At 55.6% G+C, this 16,413-nt stretch overlaps 8 protein-coding genes across 8 annotated transcripts; 3 read left to right on the top strand and 5 right to left on the bottom strand.

The window, feature by feature from the left end:
- Positions 1–279: 279 nt before the first annotated feature.
- GGS23DRAFT_603135 (RNA polymerase I-specific transcription initiation factor RRN3) lies at positions 280–2,703 on the bottom strand (the record flags this gene model as incomplete). The annotated part of the gene is made up of 2 exons (XM_051519436.1): positions 280–2,348; positions 2,688–2,703. The coding sequence occupies 2 exons, from the start codon at positions 2,701–2,703 to the stop codon at positions 280–282; spliced, it is 2,085 nt and encodes a 694-aa protein (XP_051375680.1).
- A 971-nt stretch (positions 2,704–3,674) lies between these two features.
- GGS23DRAFT_593699 (histone-fold-containing protein) lies at positions 3,675–4,932 on the bottom strand (the record flags this gene model as incomplete). Its single annotated transcript, XM_051518062.1, has 5 exons — positions 3,675–3,875; positions 4,053–4,180; positions 4,274–4,490; positions 4,549–4,721; positions 4,773–4,932. 5 exons carry the CDS (start codon positions 4,930–4,932, stop codon positions 3,675–3,677), a joined length of 879 nt encoding a protein of 292 aa, XP_051375679.1.
- Positions 4,933–9,220: 4,288 nt separating this feature from the next.
- Positions 9,221–10,568, top strand: GGS23DRAFT_552914 (uncharacterized protein). Its single transcript, XM_051515438.1, has one exon. It carries the CDS (start codon positions 9,305–9,307, stop codon positions 9,911–9,913), a length of 609 nt encoding a protein of 202 aa, XP_051375678.1. The 5' UTR covers positions 9,221–9,304; the 3' UTR covers positions 9,914–10,568.
- Positions 10,569–10,716: 148 nt separating this feature from the next.
- On the bottom strand, positions 10,717–11,825 carry GGS23DRAFT_298409 (Prefoldin beta-like protein). The gene is made up of 4 exons (XM_051512705.1): positions 11,556–11,825; positions 11,369–11,459; positions 10,987–11,179; positions 10,717–10,872 (listed from the first exon to the last, which is right to left on the bottom strand). The coding sequence occupies exons 1-4, from the start codon at positions 11,590–11,592 to the stop codon at positions 10,840–10,842; spliced, it is 354 nt and encodes a 117-aa protein (XP_051375677.1). The 5' UTR covers positions 11,593–11,825; the 3' UTR covers positions 10,717–10,839.
- A 234-nt stretch (positions 11,826–12,059) lies between these two features.
- Positions 12,060–12,385, top strand: GGS23DRAFT_593697 (cytochrome c oxidase biogenesis protein Cmc1-like protein; the record flags this gene model as incomplete). Its single annotated transcript, XM_051518061.1, has 2 exons — positions 12,060–12,093; positions 12,177–12,385. The coding sequence occupies 2 exons, from the start codon at positions 12,060–12,062 to the stop codon at positions 12,383–12,385; spliced, it is 243 nt and encodes an 80-aa protein (XP_051375676.1).
- On the bottom strand, positions 12,071–13,460 carry GGS23DRAFT_552910 (TMEM14-domain-containing protein). Its single transcript, XM_051515437.1, has 3 exons — positions 13,238–13,460; positions 13,057–13,174; positions 12,071–12,975 (listed from the first exon to the last, which is right to left on the bottom strand). Exons 1-3 carry the CDS (start codon positions 13,238–13,240, stop codon positions 12,776–12,778), a joined length of 321 nt encoding a protein of 106 aa, XP_051375675.1. The 5' UTR covers positions 13,241–13,460; the 3' UTR covers positions 12,071–12,775.
- Positions 13,461–13,704: 244 nt separating this feature from the next.
- GGS23DRAFT_298324 (defender against death DAD protein) lies at positions 13,705–14,834 on the top strand. The gene is made up of 4 exons (XM_051512704.1): positions 13,705–14,139; positions 14,245–14,302; positions 14,443–14,506; positions 14,587–14,834. Exons 1-4 carry the CDS (start codon positions 13,873–13,875, stop codon positions 14,651–14,653), a joined length of 456 nt encoding a protein of 151 aa, XP_051375674.1. The 5' UTR covers positions 13,705–13,872; the 3' UTR covers positions 14,654–14,834.
- Positions 14,792–16,405, bottom strand: GGS23DRAFT_552903 (GRASP55/65 PDZ-like domain-containing protein). Its single transcript, XM_051515436.1, has 3 exons — positions 16,042–16,405; positions 15,868–15,951; positions 14,792–15,711 (listed from the first exon to the last, which is right to left on the bottom strand). Exons 1-3 carry the CDS (start codon positions 16,204–16,206, stop codon positions 14,845–14,847), a joined length of 1,116 nt encoding a protein of 371 aa, XP_051375673.1. The 5' UTR covers positions 16,207–16,405; the 3' UTR covers positions 14,792–14,844.
- Positions 16,406–16,413: the final 8 nt, after the last annotated feature.

Below are 16,413 nucleotides of genomic sequence, written 5' to 3'. Positions count from 1 at the left end.
GCTGGGGACAAGAGGCCGGAGAGAGATACAGACTCGCCTACACAGCTCAATACAAGGGGCAGGGCGCCGGCGTGAGATCCCCGGTGATTATTGCGTTGGTTCTGCAAAAAGTCTTCATTCAGCAGATAAACACCTACGCCATGCCAGAATCCCCCCCCAAAACACAGCTATCCCCCCCTTCCCTTCTTCTTGCTTTTGTGCCAACCACCAAAACCTCGACGCCAGTTCCATGCAGGGATGAAGAAAGGGAGAAAAGCAAATACGTCTTCGTCCGGCTGCTCATTCATCTTCTCCGTTCTCGCTGTCCGTGGCCGTGCCCTCTTCGACATCCGCCTCCTCGTCATCTTGATCGTCTCCGCCGCTGTCCGAGTCCTGCTCGTCCTGGTTGAGGCCCGGTATCGGCCGCCACACGAGGTAGTCCTCTTCCACCCACCGCTTGCTCAGGGGGAGCTGGTACGGGTCGAATGGGAAGAAGGACCCGAGCCGCTGCCAGCTCTCGTCGTTCATGTCGAACGACAGGTCCCGCAGCGCCCCTCCGCTCGAGTACGTCCCGGCCGAGAACTGAGACAGCCGGAGGCGCTTATTCGACTCTATGAGCGGGTACACGTACATGAACCGGAACCGGTGCGCCAGCCTCGCGAACTGGTCGACGATGACGGGAGAGCACACCTTGAGTGGGTTCAGTTTCGAATAGATGTTGCGTCTCATGATGTCCTTGATTTCCGGTTCCCACTCGATCTCCTGATCCAAATACGACGCGAGGTCGTCCTCGTCAACCTCGTCCGGCACCGAGCTGATGAGGTCCTGCCACCGAAAGCAGAAGATGTACATCAGCGCCTGCATCAGCGCGTAAAACGGCGCGTATCTGCACACGTCCGGGCCGCGGCACGATGTCTCGTACAGGGACCGCATTCGGTCCAGGTGATACCCGAGCACCTCGAAAATCTTGATGACGATGTGGCCAGGCACGTGGGCTCCGCGGGCGACGAAACTCGCGAGGTAGGCGGAGGCCGCTTGCTGTAGAATCAGAGGGCGGTGCGACTCGAAAGCGATGTTGATGCAGGTACCGCAGAACGCGTCCATGAGCCGCTCAGATTTTTGGCCAAAGTGGAATATGAGGAACTGCGTGTGTCGCGACTTGATCGTGGGCAAGATGAAGTCTGAAAATTCCGATAGCAGGTCTCGGAATGCCTCGAGAGCCTCGTCCGACTGTGGGTCGGCGAATGTGGGTGTGTAGAGCTCGAAAAGGGTATCTAGAATCGAATCCATCTTCTCAATATTATCCCTGGCTAGTTTGACGCGCGTGTTCTCTTCCTCCGAGTCGCCGCTATGCACCGATTCCGTGTCGCTTTCAGACAGGTCCTCTTCATCATCGTCACCATTAGCACGAGAAGACTTCAAGGAAATCGCAACCATTGCAGTGAGTCTATCGTCCATGTCGTCGAGGTCCATCTGCATTTCCACGTCTATCTTGACCAGCCGGCTGATGATCAGATCCATTATGTCGGTCGCCAGATCGGGACAATAACTTCGTAACCTCAAGAGGTTGTCGACATAGGCCAGGTGCATCCGCTTGGACTCGTCGTGGAAAGGATATTTGGTGCCGATAAGGTGTTCGAGGACGGATTTAGCCGCAGGAAATAATTGTAATATGTATCGCAATGCAACGTGCAACCTCTCCTGCACCACTTCCCGGCTGACGTCCGGATAGCTAGGCACGGCCCAGTCGGATGGGCGAGAGTCGACGAATCTTTCAGTGATGGACGACAGAACCTGCGTGAGGCGGGCACCTTGCGCGCTGACGAGAGCGGCGAGAAACTGAACGTAAATCTTGGCGAAACTTTCGTCTCGGCCGAGCCACCGGCACTGGAGGACGCTCTTGACAAGGCCGTCGCATGACCTTCCGAGACGAGGTGAAAAGGTACCGAGCGACATCAAGGAGATCTTAAGTTCTTGGCATTGCTTCGTCGGGAGGGCAGGATCCGCGTCCTCGTCCTCGTCGTCCTCGTATGACGGTTCCTTCCCAGATAGCGTCTCTTTCAACATGTCATAATCCTCATCGTCGCCGCGGTCGTGGCGGTCCAAGGCTCTCCTAATCTCGCGCTTGATCTCCTCGACGGATCGCGTGCCGACCTCGTGAATCTCGGTGATGTTTAGATCGAACTCAACCCTCTGGCGCTTGCGCGGGCTCTGCGGGGTGCCCATATTGCCGTCGAGGTCGAGGCCAGCATCTTGACTGGATCTTGCGGTGCCGACCAAAGCCGACGATGACGACGACTTGAGGATGGGTCTGAGTGGTGTGGAGGCCTTCGCCGCGGCCCGAGAGAGTTGCGGGGTGGAGCTTGTAACTGGGGACATCGGTGTGTCGTCAGATGTCGGCAAGCGCAGATGTCTACAAGTCCGCCGTATTCCGTATCCAGGTGGAGGTTAACTTAATTAAACAATGCCGCCGCATGCTGTGATGAGCGTTGCGGTGAAGAGTCTACGAGCTACGATGACAGCCGGGCGCGAAGGAGGGACGAGGATCGAGCGGATGGAGAGGCAGAGAAGAAAAATCACAACGTGCAAAAATTCGCAACGCATCCCAATGAATGATGTCCCACGTCCCCCCTTAAAACAACAGGGGTCTCCCCACAATCCGAAAAGGCTGGCCCCAGCAACCACTCATATTACCTAATAGCCCTCGCTACGTACTTGCGTCATAGACCCGTTCTATTAATAAGCTCCCACGACCTCACCTCACCTTGCCTCACCTCACCTCACCTAATCTCACCTGGCCTAACCTAACCCAACCTGACCCAACCCAACCCCGATGCTGCAGGAGGTCATGTGCGTGACGTACCCGACCAGGAGGTGGATTAGATAAGGTCAGGTACGTCACCTATATTACCTACCCGAGGTCCTTGGGAGGCGCCTTAGCTTCGTCACATCAGGTACCTCCCACCTCGCACTCGTGATAGTTCACTTCATTTTTAAACGTGCCAGAGACACCTAAGGTATTTATCAGCAATTCCATCGCCGTACAGGTACCTACCTTGGTGGGCTTCCAAGAGGTCCCGCTCTAAGAGGTACCTACATCTACAAAAGACAGAGAGAAGACACATTCAACTCTACCTCAGCTCGGAGCTCGAAGGGATGTAGGTGGTGTAGGCACGATTCTTGGACTCGATGAGATGGTGCTGTATAATGTGTGTGCTAGACTGCTCTAGGCATTGGACTGGTCGCCGATGCTGATGAAGAGAGAACATAACTGCCGAACTGTATATAAAATTTAATAAAAAAAAACTCAACGCGTCGTCTCGGGACTGAATAAAGGGATGAACGCCTCGGGGAATCTATCAAAGGCAAAAGTGCAGAACCAATTCCCTTTTCTCAATGTTCTTAAATGTCCTCCATCGCCATCCGTCTCGGGTCTGTCATATACAGGCGCGGGCAGGGGAAAACTCAAATCAAAACAATAACCCGTGTTCATCCCTGGCCCGAAAAAGGTTTCCGTCTTTGGTCCGCCCCGCTCACTGCTTGCGTCCTCGTAATCCCAATACTTATACATACTTGAATGTAGTATGAAACACCGCATAATATCGCCACTAGCCCCCCCCCCCCCCTCTTGCGCCAGCCAGGCTGCTGTCAGTTCGGCTCTGCCATCGCGCCTACGGCCGGCGGGTGGGACACTCTCAGTAGGTCTCGCCGGCGGCGCCGTTGTGGCTGGGCTGAGAGTAAATGTAACCTTCACCTGGTTCGCTGATGCCGCCGGCCCCGTCGCCTGCTTGGAAGCCCGAGGTTCCCACGGCACCCGATCCGCCAGGCGCGCCAGCTCCGTACCCCTGGCTATTGGGTCGGTTCTGCTGGTTTTCACCCCGGTTCGACTGGGACTGCTGTGACTAGTTAGCACGGCCCGTGTGCGAGACGAGGACCCGGCCGGCCAGAGAGCAGACGATATACGGGTCTAGGGGGGAGCAAGCAAGAGGTGGGGGGAGGGGGGGTTGTGACGAGAGAGTTATGCGAATACGCAAAAAGATTAAAAATTAATAAAAGATAAATAAAACCCGTACTTCTCGGTACTTGGACAAGTAGATCTTGAGGGCTTCGGCGTAGTTCTCGAACCCCAGGGACGTCATCGCGAACAGGATGTCCTCGCCATTAACAGTCTTCCTCTTCTCTTGGTGGCATTTCTCCGACGCTGTGCACGGTGTCAGCCTTCGCCTATCCTCGGGGAACCGGAGGATCAGCAGCTGGCGGAATTACCGGCTGGGGAGGGGGGATCGTCTCTCACCTTCGCTCGTGATAAAGGAGATGAACTCGCTCACGCATTCCTGCATGCACTCCTTGGCCTCCTTTGCGATCTTCGCATTCTCGGGCAAGGCCGTCTTCATGATCCGGGCAACTGGAGCAAAGTTCCGTATGTTAGCATCATAGAGATCAAACTTGTCAGCCTTGGAGGCGCGAGGCGCTCCCGGCGACCGGGACGACGAATCGTGGGACATGGGCGCCTTCGGCCGATGCGCGGCTGACTCGAGCTAGGAGGGCATCAAGCACCAATTGACGGACGCGCGGCGCGCTCAGCAGCAGCAGCAGCAGCAGCAGCAGCAGCAGCAGCAGCAGCAGCAGCTCCGCCGAGCCGATGCCCTCTCTCTCTCGCTCTGGCTCCGGCTCTGGCTCTCGCTCTCTCTCGCTGTCTCTCTCGACCGATCGAAGCTTGCGGCGCAGGACCCAGAAGCGGACTTGGGGCGCACCAAATCAGAGACAAGAGCCTGGAGAGGGTCTCTACTCACCATTGGCTATGGGCAACCACCGGTCCTGCTCTTTTACCTCGAATTCATAGGCGAGGCCAGAGGCGTGTGGGTCCTGAGGGTCGTTCATTTGTGCTTCATCGTCGGGTGACTGTACACCTGGCTCGACGTCCTTTGGAGGGGATTGGGGGGAATCCGACATATTTGGCTACCTGCAGCGGGTGGTAGCTTCTTGTAAAATTTTCTTGGACTGCCAGCTCGCACAGCTGGTTACAAGGTAGAGAGATGATGTGTCCCTGCCTCTGACACGTTGCAAGTGGTAGGGCTTGCAAGTGAGCGCGGCTTAGCTGCAGACGGATGCGTCAATCCTGCCCTATCGCGCGGGTCCCGGAATTACGACCTGGAGCTATTTACTACGCGCGGGTCGAGCGTCCCGTCGGTAAGCCCTGTCGAGACGGCCGGGCTATGACGGAATCTGCAGCGGTGGCAGCGATAGCGTGTGAGCGAGCGAGAGAGCGTGTGCGTGTGTGTGCGTGTGTGAGTGTGAGTGTGCGAGTGTGCGAGGATGTGTGTGTGTATGCGTGTGCGTGGGCGTGTGTGCGTGTGTGCGTGCGTGGGCGTGGGCGTGTCCTGGGATGGGATGGGATGGGATGGGATGGGATGACACGGGATAGGATAGGACGGGATGCGTATGCAGCGAGCCCTGGGTTCTGGGTAGAGTGCAGAGCAACCGTAGCGGGGTGCACAGTAGTAGCAGCGCGCGTAGTGTTGCGTGTGTGCGCGAAGTTGTAGTTCGGCTGGGTTGTTGGTGTTGACCGTGTTATTGGGTGGTGTATGCTATTCCCGAATATGGCGGACGGTACAAGGCGGACGTGACTTGGGTGTGGAGGGAGACGAGTGGACGGATGGGAGGTGGGAGGATTGGGACAGGATGGGAACAGCGAGAGTGGATTCCGCGATCTGGGTAGACATGTACAGAGGTACCCCTGCCTGGGTACCTACAGGCAGGTACCTACCTGGTACTTCAGGTACCTCTCACTGATCTGTCCCGGGTCCAGAGTACGAGGGTACGTACGGCTGACGCTGGATGTCGGTCGAGGCTAAGAGCGGGCATTTTTCTACGGGGGCCCTCGCTTGACTTTCTCTTTCTCTTTCTCCTTTTTATTTATTTATCTTTTCAATTTTAAATTTGTAATATTTAAATAATTTTATAAATTCAAGGTATCTTATTAGTTAGCTTTCTATTAACTCATAACTGCCGTAATACTTGTTTATTTACTTATCATAATATATATTTTTTTATACTTATTATAACGTTTACCTTTTTACCTATTAGATAACCTGTTTATTTACCTATAAAAGAACTATATAAAAGCTTGTTATTTCGCAGTTCTAGAACCTAGACCTCCTCATAATTAATCAGAAGTTTAAGTTTAGTTTTTAATACTTTATATACCTTTAAATAACTAATTATAAAGCAACAGAAGTGAGCTTTACTAAAACGCATAACCTTTTAAAAAATTAACTGTTTTTTATAAGTCCTTTTCTATTTTTTTTTCCGTTAAAAATTTTTTTTTCAACGAAGAATGTGAAGAGGCTGTAAATCCTGAACGCCATCAAGGATTGTGTTATCAGGGATGGCAGGGGGAGAACCGCTGCCTCCTCCTCGATTCCTCTCCTCTGTCTCTATGTACCTTCTAGTAAGAGGTAATCGGCAACCCCCCCGTCTCGTCCTCGTCCCCTCTAGCGCACCGGACGGCGGCTACGCTGCCAGTCTACAGCGAGATCGCCTTGCTGCAGTGTGATTTAAGCCATGTAGGTACCTGTACGAGACCGGATGGGATAAGATGAGACGCCGGTACTGTATAGCATTCCCACAGGGAGGTAGCATCGGTACGTGGGGAGCGGGAGGATGGCATCTCCTCCCCGTCCGCAATTCGGGATACCTGAGATATGTGCCCAGCCGGCGACGGCAATGGACAACTGCAGCCGCCCTATCGACTCTGCTACTTGTTGCTTGTTCGAGGGTCTGTCGTGTGGATGGCCCGTACGAGGGAGGGCGTGTGCCTAGCGACCAGCACCGGGTTACACCGGCGGATTCGACTGCACCGGCAGCGCTGTTGTCTCGATGTGGCTGAACCGATGGGGGAGTTGGCGACTCGGAGAGCTCGACTTGCCATCGACGAACAACAATTCAGACACCGACTGGGGGCCGTTTTCTGGAAAAATCCAGCTCGATGCACGAAAGTGGGTATCGTCTGGCTGGCTGCATAACGTGTTATCAGCACGGCATGCAAATTTGATGGCATTCACATCACGAGCCTCTTAGGCCGAGTCCCTGCGGTGCCCGGGCCTGCTATAACCAGCCAAGCTATACTGCCATTCTTGCCATGACCGCGCCGCTTCCCAGATCTTCGGCCCGTTGGAGAAGTCGATACGTAGCTACCTCCCACCCAACGTCTGCAGGAGGTAGATGAAGGATGAAGAGTACGCGTTTGGTCTTTTCCCGGTACCTATCCGAGGGTTGCTGCAATAGTAGGTATTTACCTGCCAGGAGTGAGGTTAACTCCCGCGCTGTCTCGAGTATGTGGCGAGTTGAAATACGCACCAACAAAGCATCCACGGTTGAGCTGGTACGCAGCATCGATTCGACAACTTGCCACGGAAAATCTGTAAAATTTGCTCTAGGTACCTTCTTCTCTTCCCGGGTCGAGACAGCGGAAGGCCTACTACAGGGGACAAGAATAAGCACACGTCTCGGTATGCAGGGTCTCTGCAACCCAAGTCAGGCGGCCACCCAGAAATAGGCAGAGCCGATGAATCGACATGCTGGCTAGATGACATGTAAGTATCTGGTTAGGGAGGCATGGATGGAGGTAGTGCGGTAGGGCAGTAGGGCGACAGGCAACCCATGCAGAGTGACGGGCAGACTGGGAAGACGGGAGAGAAGCAGAGACAGGCCAGGTAGGGAGAGAGGCGGCCAACTGCCCCTTCATCGAGCCTGCAGTCCCGACTTGCCGCCTACCTCGCAGTCACGTGAGGGGTAACGGGCAAATCGCCTACGTAAATGAAGACCGGTCAGGATAGCATGGCAGAATATTGGCTGTTTAATAATAGATTGAAATTTGGGTTATTTCCTGCGTTAATGAGAGCTGGCTGGGCATGGATCTATGCCTGTCGATTCGAGGTAACCATATTGGTGGCAGCAACCTCCACGAGCAACCGGCCCCCTTTACGACATTACCTGCGTAACAACCTCCATCCCCGACGTCCTTAGGCGCCGGGCCTGTTTAGGTCGACTCGGTACGGGGGAAAGGCAGCACGCAGGGTGTCTCCCTCTCTAATACACACCCTACCTGCAACCGTAGACACCCTGGCTCTACATACCTTCTAACCTACCCACCTACGTACGCACGTCACTCCTTCTCGAGGCCGTTATTAAATGAACATCCGCGGATAATCTTAAAATTGGGAGTTGGGTTAGGTGAAATAGGCGTCGCGATATACAAGTGCTGTTAGTTATTCGTATTCCCGCGCTTCCGGACCCCCTTGCCCGCGAGTTAGGCCCCGAAATGCCAAAATGGAGGTCCAGTCATCTATAACAGTGAAGAGAACAGGATAGACGCCCCTCGCCCCTCTTAGATTCACATACGGGGATCGCTACCGCCCGCCAGATTGCTAGAGTCATGCCCCGTTGGTATCTAATTACACGGTCATCTTCTGCTCTCTTGTATCGTGGCCGTGAAAGCGGAGAGTGATACGACGTTGGGTATGAGTACACTCTTCTTGTAAGGCATTGGTCCGTCTAGAGAGGTGGGCTACGATAACGCCAGCTGGTCGAACCCGCTCCCCAAGCACGACAAAGCATCCTGCGGCGCCTCCTTTCACCGGTATGTTATAAAACTACACACCGACTAGGCTGAACTGCGTGCCCGAGCCAAGTGCCCAAAGACGGGGATTCCGCAGTTACTGCCACTCGCTCGTGTCCTCGTCCGTTCGGCCCCAACACCCTCGGCAACCACCACATCTTCATCACTGCCCAAGCCTTCCCACCGCCGTGGTCGGCACGGCAGGCACCCGTGGAAGTATGCTCACCTACCACAGAAGAACGACTCTGGATGGAGGGGGACGGAGTGGAAGGGGGTTGACAGATAATCTGACAAGTCTTGGATAAGATAACCGGCTAGCGTCTGTGTCTACCCGTAAGGAACAGGGAGAGCAGCCTAGTCAATGGTTCCCGCTGTAGGAAAACTACGGCGTACGTTTGGGTGACGACCAAGGCATATACGACAGCCTAGGTGATGACTGGTCCCCAGACCTCGCACTAGGTTCGTATTAACATGCTAGATCGGCCAATTGTGGAATTCAGTTGGCGGTTGCGGCCGTGATTGGAACTCGGGTCTAGAATTCTACTCAAAGGGCTCTTCTCCCTTCACCCCCCTCCCTCCCGTGGGTGGAGAAGAAATCGAAAGATTTCCAGTGACTCTCGCCCCTATATCGCTGCCATCCTTCCTCCTATCCTAGTCAGCTGTCGAGCCGAGCTCTTTATTTTTGCTTGGCTGGCCAATCCTTCAATGTCTGGCGTGACATATGACTTTACGACCGCGGCCGCAACCCGTACACCTGAGGCCTCTCGTACCAAACTCGCATTGAGACCTGCCGGCATGCATGTTGTATGCGGCCCAACTATGTCCCACGAACCTACGTACATGGATCATGATACATTCAGACCCCGTGGGTGCCCAATCGTCGGAAGCATACCGGAAGCTTTAGCCGTCACATCTGCTACTCTCGATGATATCTCGCCCCTTGCCTCTCCAAAGCTCACTCTAGGAGGCACTAGTATGAGAGTTACCACTACCGTGGGAAAGCAATCCATTGGCGATCTACACGTACCTCAACTGTTAGCTCTAAAGCTTGCCATACTGTCCGGCTCAGAACGGGAGAGAGAGGGGGGGGATACTTCCCCTCCCTACGTGATCCCAGATCAATGCTCCTGCGGACACTTTTGGGCAGAAGTGCAGCCGCGGAGGCCTACAAGTACTGGTAGGAAGCCCCCAAGACCGGTCGCTTCAAGATCTACCCCCTTTCGCTTTACTAGGCCGCCCAGGAATCCTGTACACACCATACTAACGCATCATGGAGCCTGCTGCAGACGGCGAGGAGCCGGCCTAGATTTGTGACTGGGATCGCAATACATAGTCTATCCTCACTCCCCTCCATGAACCGATGATATGCATGCCCCGGTTGTATGAATGGCAGTCTACTTATCAGTTGAGCAGGTCGGCCGATGCTCCTGTTTCAGGCAGGCTGATCGCTGTCATCAAAGACACGTTGTCACTCAACCCCGAACATCGCCGGCTGCTCCATGAAGGTCGTCATGTGGCAGGTGGAGCTAGAAACGCGCGCTCGAGACCCCGCCCTCCCTTCGGAACAACTGCCGACAAACGAAGTTGACGGTCGCTCACGATCCTTTCTCCATTTTGGGCTGTTTAGCACGGTGCGAGGAGGCGATGCCAACAGAAAGATTTTCTTTTCATCAAAGAGCGCCTCACGGGCACATAGACAACGTAAGCCGCCCTACTCGATCGGATCACCGACAGCCAGTCAGACCAGCCACTCGCTTCCGCGGGTCGTCCTCGAATGAGTACCGCCGGCAGGTCGTGGACTCTGACGACCTCGATGAAAGTCTGCCGTTGGGCACTGAGACGCCCTTGACGACGCTGGGCTCCACTGCCTGCAGCTGCGATTTTGTACAACGCATCAATAGCATCATCCCCCCCCTTTCCCTTTCTCTCTTGATATTGTTCTGCCTTGCCAGCAGCAGGAGGCGAGGGCCATATGGTACCATCTCGTCATCTTGATGCCGTGCAACAAAGTGATTTCGGTCTGATCTCGATCGTGTGTCTCTAAACAAGAATCACGACGTCCAAACGCAAATTCCCGCAGACAAGCCGTACTCGGATACCTTCTAACACGAAAATCATCAAACGGGCTACCTTGAGATATCTGTTCTTCGAGAGCATCGAGGGCCCTTGCCCGCTGTGCTGTAAATATAACGAAAATCCCAGGATCCACATCCCTTTGGGCTTCGGGCGTTCGAGTTGCGTCATGACTGAACCACCTGAATATTGTTCTTCTTCTGCATGGGCGATAGTATGTAAGTTGCCCATTTTTGTGATCGGAGATGGGTGGGGTAAGTAAAGGGGAGAGGGGTTGTGAGGTTCGAATTTCTCTCTCGGCAACCACAACCTACCTTCCACTTTTCTAGATCGTCTTGTTTCATTTTATACTGCTTGACCAGGTCGTCGAGGACTTTTTTCAAGCCCTCGGCGTTCGTCCGCAAAGCAGGAATCACGTCCTGGACGGTCCGCTCCACCAACACGCCGTTGACCATGCGGAAGCACTTGCGGTCCCCTGGGAGTGGTTCCAGGGTGTCGAGGACAAGCCTAGCATGACGAACTTGTCAGTGCATGGGCGGTGAGGGTTACAAAGCGAAGCGGTGAGGTTTGAGAGCAGATCTAGCCTATCCGCTAGAGAAGAAAGCCCCAGCACGGCTGAGGTACTCGGGGTGGGATGTCCGTTGCAGGGGTAATGTAAGGAGCACGAGACGATGCGACGGGAGAGGGTTGACGGACTTGTGCTCTTCAGCTTCTTGCTCGACATCGCCGATTTTCTGCGCCAGCTGCTGGAGCGTATTCTTGTAGTTCGAATACGTCGTCTGCAGCTCTAGGCCGGACATACCCAGACGGCCAGGTCAGTTGACGCTCTCCTTAGTGCCAAGGGGTGGTGGCGGGGGATCATCTCGATCGAGGACTCGCTCACCTTGTTGTTTCTTGGCCGATACGGTCTTAGACGCCATGGCGAGGGCGGGGGAGCGGGACGGCTAAGGAGGCAGGAGGTGAGATAGGACGAGGCCTTCAATCGAGACGGCCCAAAATTTGTGCGGCTTCGATGAGATGGACGTTGACTGGCGGTTTTCTGAAAAGCGACCAGATGTCAAGTCGGGGGCAGTAGGAAACTGGCGAATCCACCTACTACGTAGTGTGAATTCATTTAGTGGGGCCTCGCAGGGAGGCGGGAGCAACAAGGTGGTCCATGCGTCAGAAGTACCTCCCTCGCATAAATTGCCGGGGAAACTAGGACGAGGAACCTTTCGGCTGGGCTCGTCCCAAGTCGCCGCCGAGAGTGGGCCTGGGTCTTGTACATGTCGATTTTCCATGCGATAGGCGAAAAAGATCGTCAGTTCATCTTCCGCACCCGGTTGAACGCGGACTCGTTACCCATTGCTCGGATAGCGAACGCAGTTTCGTTTCGGCAACGTTCAATATGCATCCGCACTTACATACCAAGGACAACATCGGTACACATTCTCCCATTGCACGCCCGCCTACCTGCCCGTTTATCCCGCGTCCCTCGTATGCTAACGGATGCGATGGTTTGTAGCCTGCGAGGAGGTCATGACCGCCCTCGAAGAATGCCACGCCAGGGGTTTTCTTTGGAAGTCGCTGGGCATGTGCAGCGACGCCAAAAACCAAGTTACGCTATGCCTACGAGCGGAGCGACTGAAGCGCATTGCGCTGAACCGAGAGGCCGCCAAGGCCAAGCGCGAAAAGATCAAGAAGACTTGGGCGGATATTGACGAGAACTCGTGAGCAGGCCAAGGCATCTGCCGTTGGCCGGCGGCGGCGGCCTTCCTACCTATCTCCGATCTCTGGTAGTATAACGGCAAGGACCCGAGGAGCGCACGATATCGCATGGTATGGCGTTTCGAGAAGCATCAAAGTCTTCGGGGGGTTCGGGTTGGTCTGCAATGACGAGTACTTTCCAGAGCACACAGTCTGGTAACATTGACTTCATATTTCTATTCCTCTCCGACCACAACCCTGAGCTCAGCGTTACGAGACTTGCTCTGATCAGCGGCGGTGAGCCGCCAAGGAGTTTTGAGAGAAGTTTGCGACACCCATCCAAGCGATCTCGCCTACCACAAATAGGTCCCAAGTCGTCTTCATCTACGCCCTCCAGCCGGCTGGTCCCCCGCCGTCCTACGCCGAAAAACTCTTCCTGAACGCGTTGCCGAATGTGATCAGACCGAAGATGGAAACCAGGCTCAGTATGGTAGGAACCGGCTTTCCGCTGCGGAGGGCACGGGGGATCGACGCGCCGCCGAGCACGACTGAGGCGAGAAGGGCAAACTCTATGCCGTAGGGTTGGCGCGATTGCAGGCGGTATCCCCCGAGGCCGTCTGGCAAGCATCAGAATTAGCGCATAGACGGCACAAGACGCGAGCTGGGTAATAGTCTGCTGCAAGAAAGCCGTTACTTACATAGGACACCAACTGTCAACCCGGCCGCGATGGACGGCACCGAACCCGTCCTGACGTAGCCTATGGTCCCGCCGCTGGCGGTCAGGGCACCGAGGACATACGCGATTATTTCCAGAGACTGGGCGAAAGGGGGAGGTTAGCTGCGGATGCTATGACCGAACGCGCTGAGCGGATGACCTACCATTCTTTCTTGCTTTGGGAGGGGGCCAATTGGCTTTCTTTTATAAGACGTCGAGGGCTGCTGGCACTAGATTGAATCAAATCTCTATGGGCTTTCTCCGAGGTGATGTAGAGCGACAGGTGCAATAATTGAGAAGATGCCAGCCGCATGTCCTAGATATGTAGACGAATTCGGAGCACCGGTGGTCTCAAGCCGCGAGAAGGCCGAGGTGGGGCCTCAGGCAGTCCATGGCGATGACGCTAGACGTCTGTGCGGTGCAACCTCTTGGAAGCTGATTTGGTAAGCGCCTGGCTTTCGTTGCTGGAGTTGCTACGCGAATTTGTAATGTGGCTGAGGTACCATTTTCACGCCACAGAGGTACTCCAAAGTTCCTCCGTAGCTCTGTAGCTCCCGTCTGTAGCGTACCCCAGATGCTGTGAGCCTTCTGATTGGCCACGGCGTCGCAGCGATTAATTGGGCTTTTTGAAGCTTTCGTGTCCCTTTTTGCATACGCAATTCAGAGGGGAGAGAGAGAGAGAGCTCCCCAAACCTGCAACAACCCACCAGTCATTCTCGCGACGACTCCAGACCCAACCACCAGCAGCCCTCATCTTCTCCAATTCGCTGGCTGTGGCGCCAGACTATATATTGTGACGATGCCGCCCAAGAAGCCTGCTTCTGCCGCCGCCACTGCTTCTGCTTCTGCAGCTAGCACGACTGCTTCAACACCTACGTCTGCAGCAGCTCCTACTGCACCTCCTACCACCGGCAGTTCAGGGAAGGAGAAGTGGCTCTACACCGACCTTTACAACACTTACAGAGACAATACACCGCAGCGCACAAAGCTCGTTGACTTATTCATGATCTTCCTCGTTATTGTGGGCGCCTTGCAGTTTGTGTACTGCTTTGTCGGAGGCAATTATGTAGGTGGACCTGCCCGCTGACCCCAGGGGGTGAAGGACTGCCGCCCCAGATGGAATGCGCCATAAGCACCTGCTAACCTTTGTTCCTTCGGTCGATATCTACAGCCGTTCAATGCTTTCCTCTCAGGCTTCTCAGCTACCGTCGGCCAATTCGTCCTCACTGGTGTGTACCATATCTCATGTCCACCTCCGCTTTCCGTCCACTCTATCCACTACCTGTATGCGTGCGCAAGCGAGTATGGCGGAAGAGAGCCGGGCGTACCGCCAGGCAAATTACAGATCGCTGACTGTGGAGGGGAATAGCATCCCTGCGCGTCCAGACTGCCGAATCGAATAAGGACCAATTCCCATCTGTGTCACCAGAGAGGTAACGTCCCTACGCACCCTGCGAGGCCATGCCATATACAACGACACGACAAGACAGAACGGGCTGACAGATATCCATAGAGCTTTTGCCGATTATGTCGTCGGCAGCTTGATCCTGCACTTCTTCTGCGTCAACTTCATAAACTAGGCGAGCAAGGGGTATGTGGAGGGATCGAGATTTCCTAGGAGGAGAGGCAAAAGGCGCCCAGTCTGTGTATTTAGGAAGAAAAAAGGAATTCACGGCAAAATAGAGCCGGTACAAGGTAGCAAAAAGGCGTTCTCAGCCCCGGTGGTATATTGACGTAAAATCTATGCCCTCTCCAATGTGATGAACTCCAACTAGTCTACTTCGTCCTCTTCGTCGTCGTCGTCGTCATCCTCCTCATCGCTGACAGCTTTCTGCTCCTGAGCCTTCGGGGGGGGCGGCCCTGATGGTGGTGCCTTCGGAGGACCGCCGGTAGCCTTAGGGGGAGGCGGCGGTGGCGTCTTGGCAGTGGTTATATTCCCGTCTAGCTCCCTGCTCTTCTTCTCCTCTTCCGCCAAGTAATCGTCCATGAGCCTGTTAGGGGTGTGGCCGTGCCTATCTTTCTTCCTGCTGCGCGCCGGCGCGCCGGTCGGTGGAGGGGGGGTGTTGACCATCTGCGCGGGGACAAGGAACGGGGACCCGGATCGAGCGGCGCTGCTAGCCGCCTCAGCGGGGACGAACATGTGGGAAGGGTCGCTGGGGGATTGGGGAGCGACAGTGGTGAAGTGATCGGGTGAGGCGCCGAGGGCGTCCCCACCGTCGAACATGGTCTCGCCGGGGGCGTGGACGGGCTCGCTGAGGGGCGGGGGAAGGCGGTGGAGGGCGCCGTAGCCGAGGACGCAGCCGAGGGCCCCCTCGCCGCCCCAGTCGCGGCTGGGGACGATCTCGACCTCGCGGGTGACGTCGTACTCGTGGTTGTAGACCCAGAGCTTGAGGGGGCGGCCGATGTAGTCGTCGACGAGCTCGCCAAGGCCGGCCTCGCCGTGCAGCGTGCCGTCCGGGGTGCCCAGTATGTAGTCGCTGTACGGCAGCAGCCCCGCGCGGTCCGCCGGCGAGTTCGCCGCCACGTCCAGCACATGCCACACGTTCGACGCGACGCCCAGCGTCGTCCACTGCAGCGATAGCCCCAGCGACCGTGTGTCCGCCGGCACCGCCACGCGTATCAGCCGCGTTCGCTGGCCCTGTGAGGAGAGCGGATCAGGTTAGGGCCTCTTCTCTCTCCCTCTTCTCCCCCTCCCCCTCCCCTCTCTTTTGCACACCCCTCGGAGAAAGGGCGCCTCCAGATTAAGAAGCCGCAGGTTGGGCAGGGTCAGGTAAAGCAAGGCGGTACGACGTACCTTTGCGCTCCAAATTCCTAGGGCGACGCTCCCGCCGGCGCAATTGCGCACCTCCTGTGCGAAGAGTCGCGGGTCTGGGTTGTCCTAGCGATCACCAAATTCGTATCAGCTCTTCGCTCCCTTGTCCCGCTGGTCTCGCTTGCCCTGCCTCCGTGCGGGGATAGCTGATCGTACAATGACGCGCCCATTGATGCCGACGACGAAGTCGAACCAGGGCTCGACGCCGAGCTCGAGGTTCGTATTGCGCAGGACCTGAAAGCCGTGTCCGGGGCCGTCCCGCTGCTGCGGCCGTGCGTCGCCGTCGAGGCGGGACAGGTAGCGGTTCAGAGCGTTGAACATTATCTACCTCTCTGTCGCTCGGTCGGGGGGGGAGGCATGCAGGTAGTCTAATGCAAGGAGTAGGTTCTTTAGTTGTCAGCTCAAGATCGTGGACGCCTACGTGGAGGGGAAAGCTTGCGATGGCCTCCGGCGTCACCTAGCGTTTATGTACATATCCACGGGTATCGAGGTACAGGTACCTCCTATACTTCGTTGGGAGGTACCTCT

The sequence above is a fragment of the Durotheca rogersii genome (assembly GCF_024521655.1).
Source record: "Durotheca rogersii strain YMJ 92031201 chromosome Unknown GGS23scaffold_3, whole genome shotgun sequence".
Taxonomy (NCBI): domain Eukaryota; kingdom Fungi; phylum Ascomycota; class Sordariomycetes; order Xylariales; family Xylariaceae; genus Durotheca; species Durotheca rogersii.
Note: the sequence above shows the minus strand (reverse complement) of the source record. Positions and strands in the feature narration are given on the sequence as shown.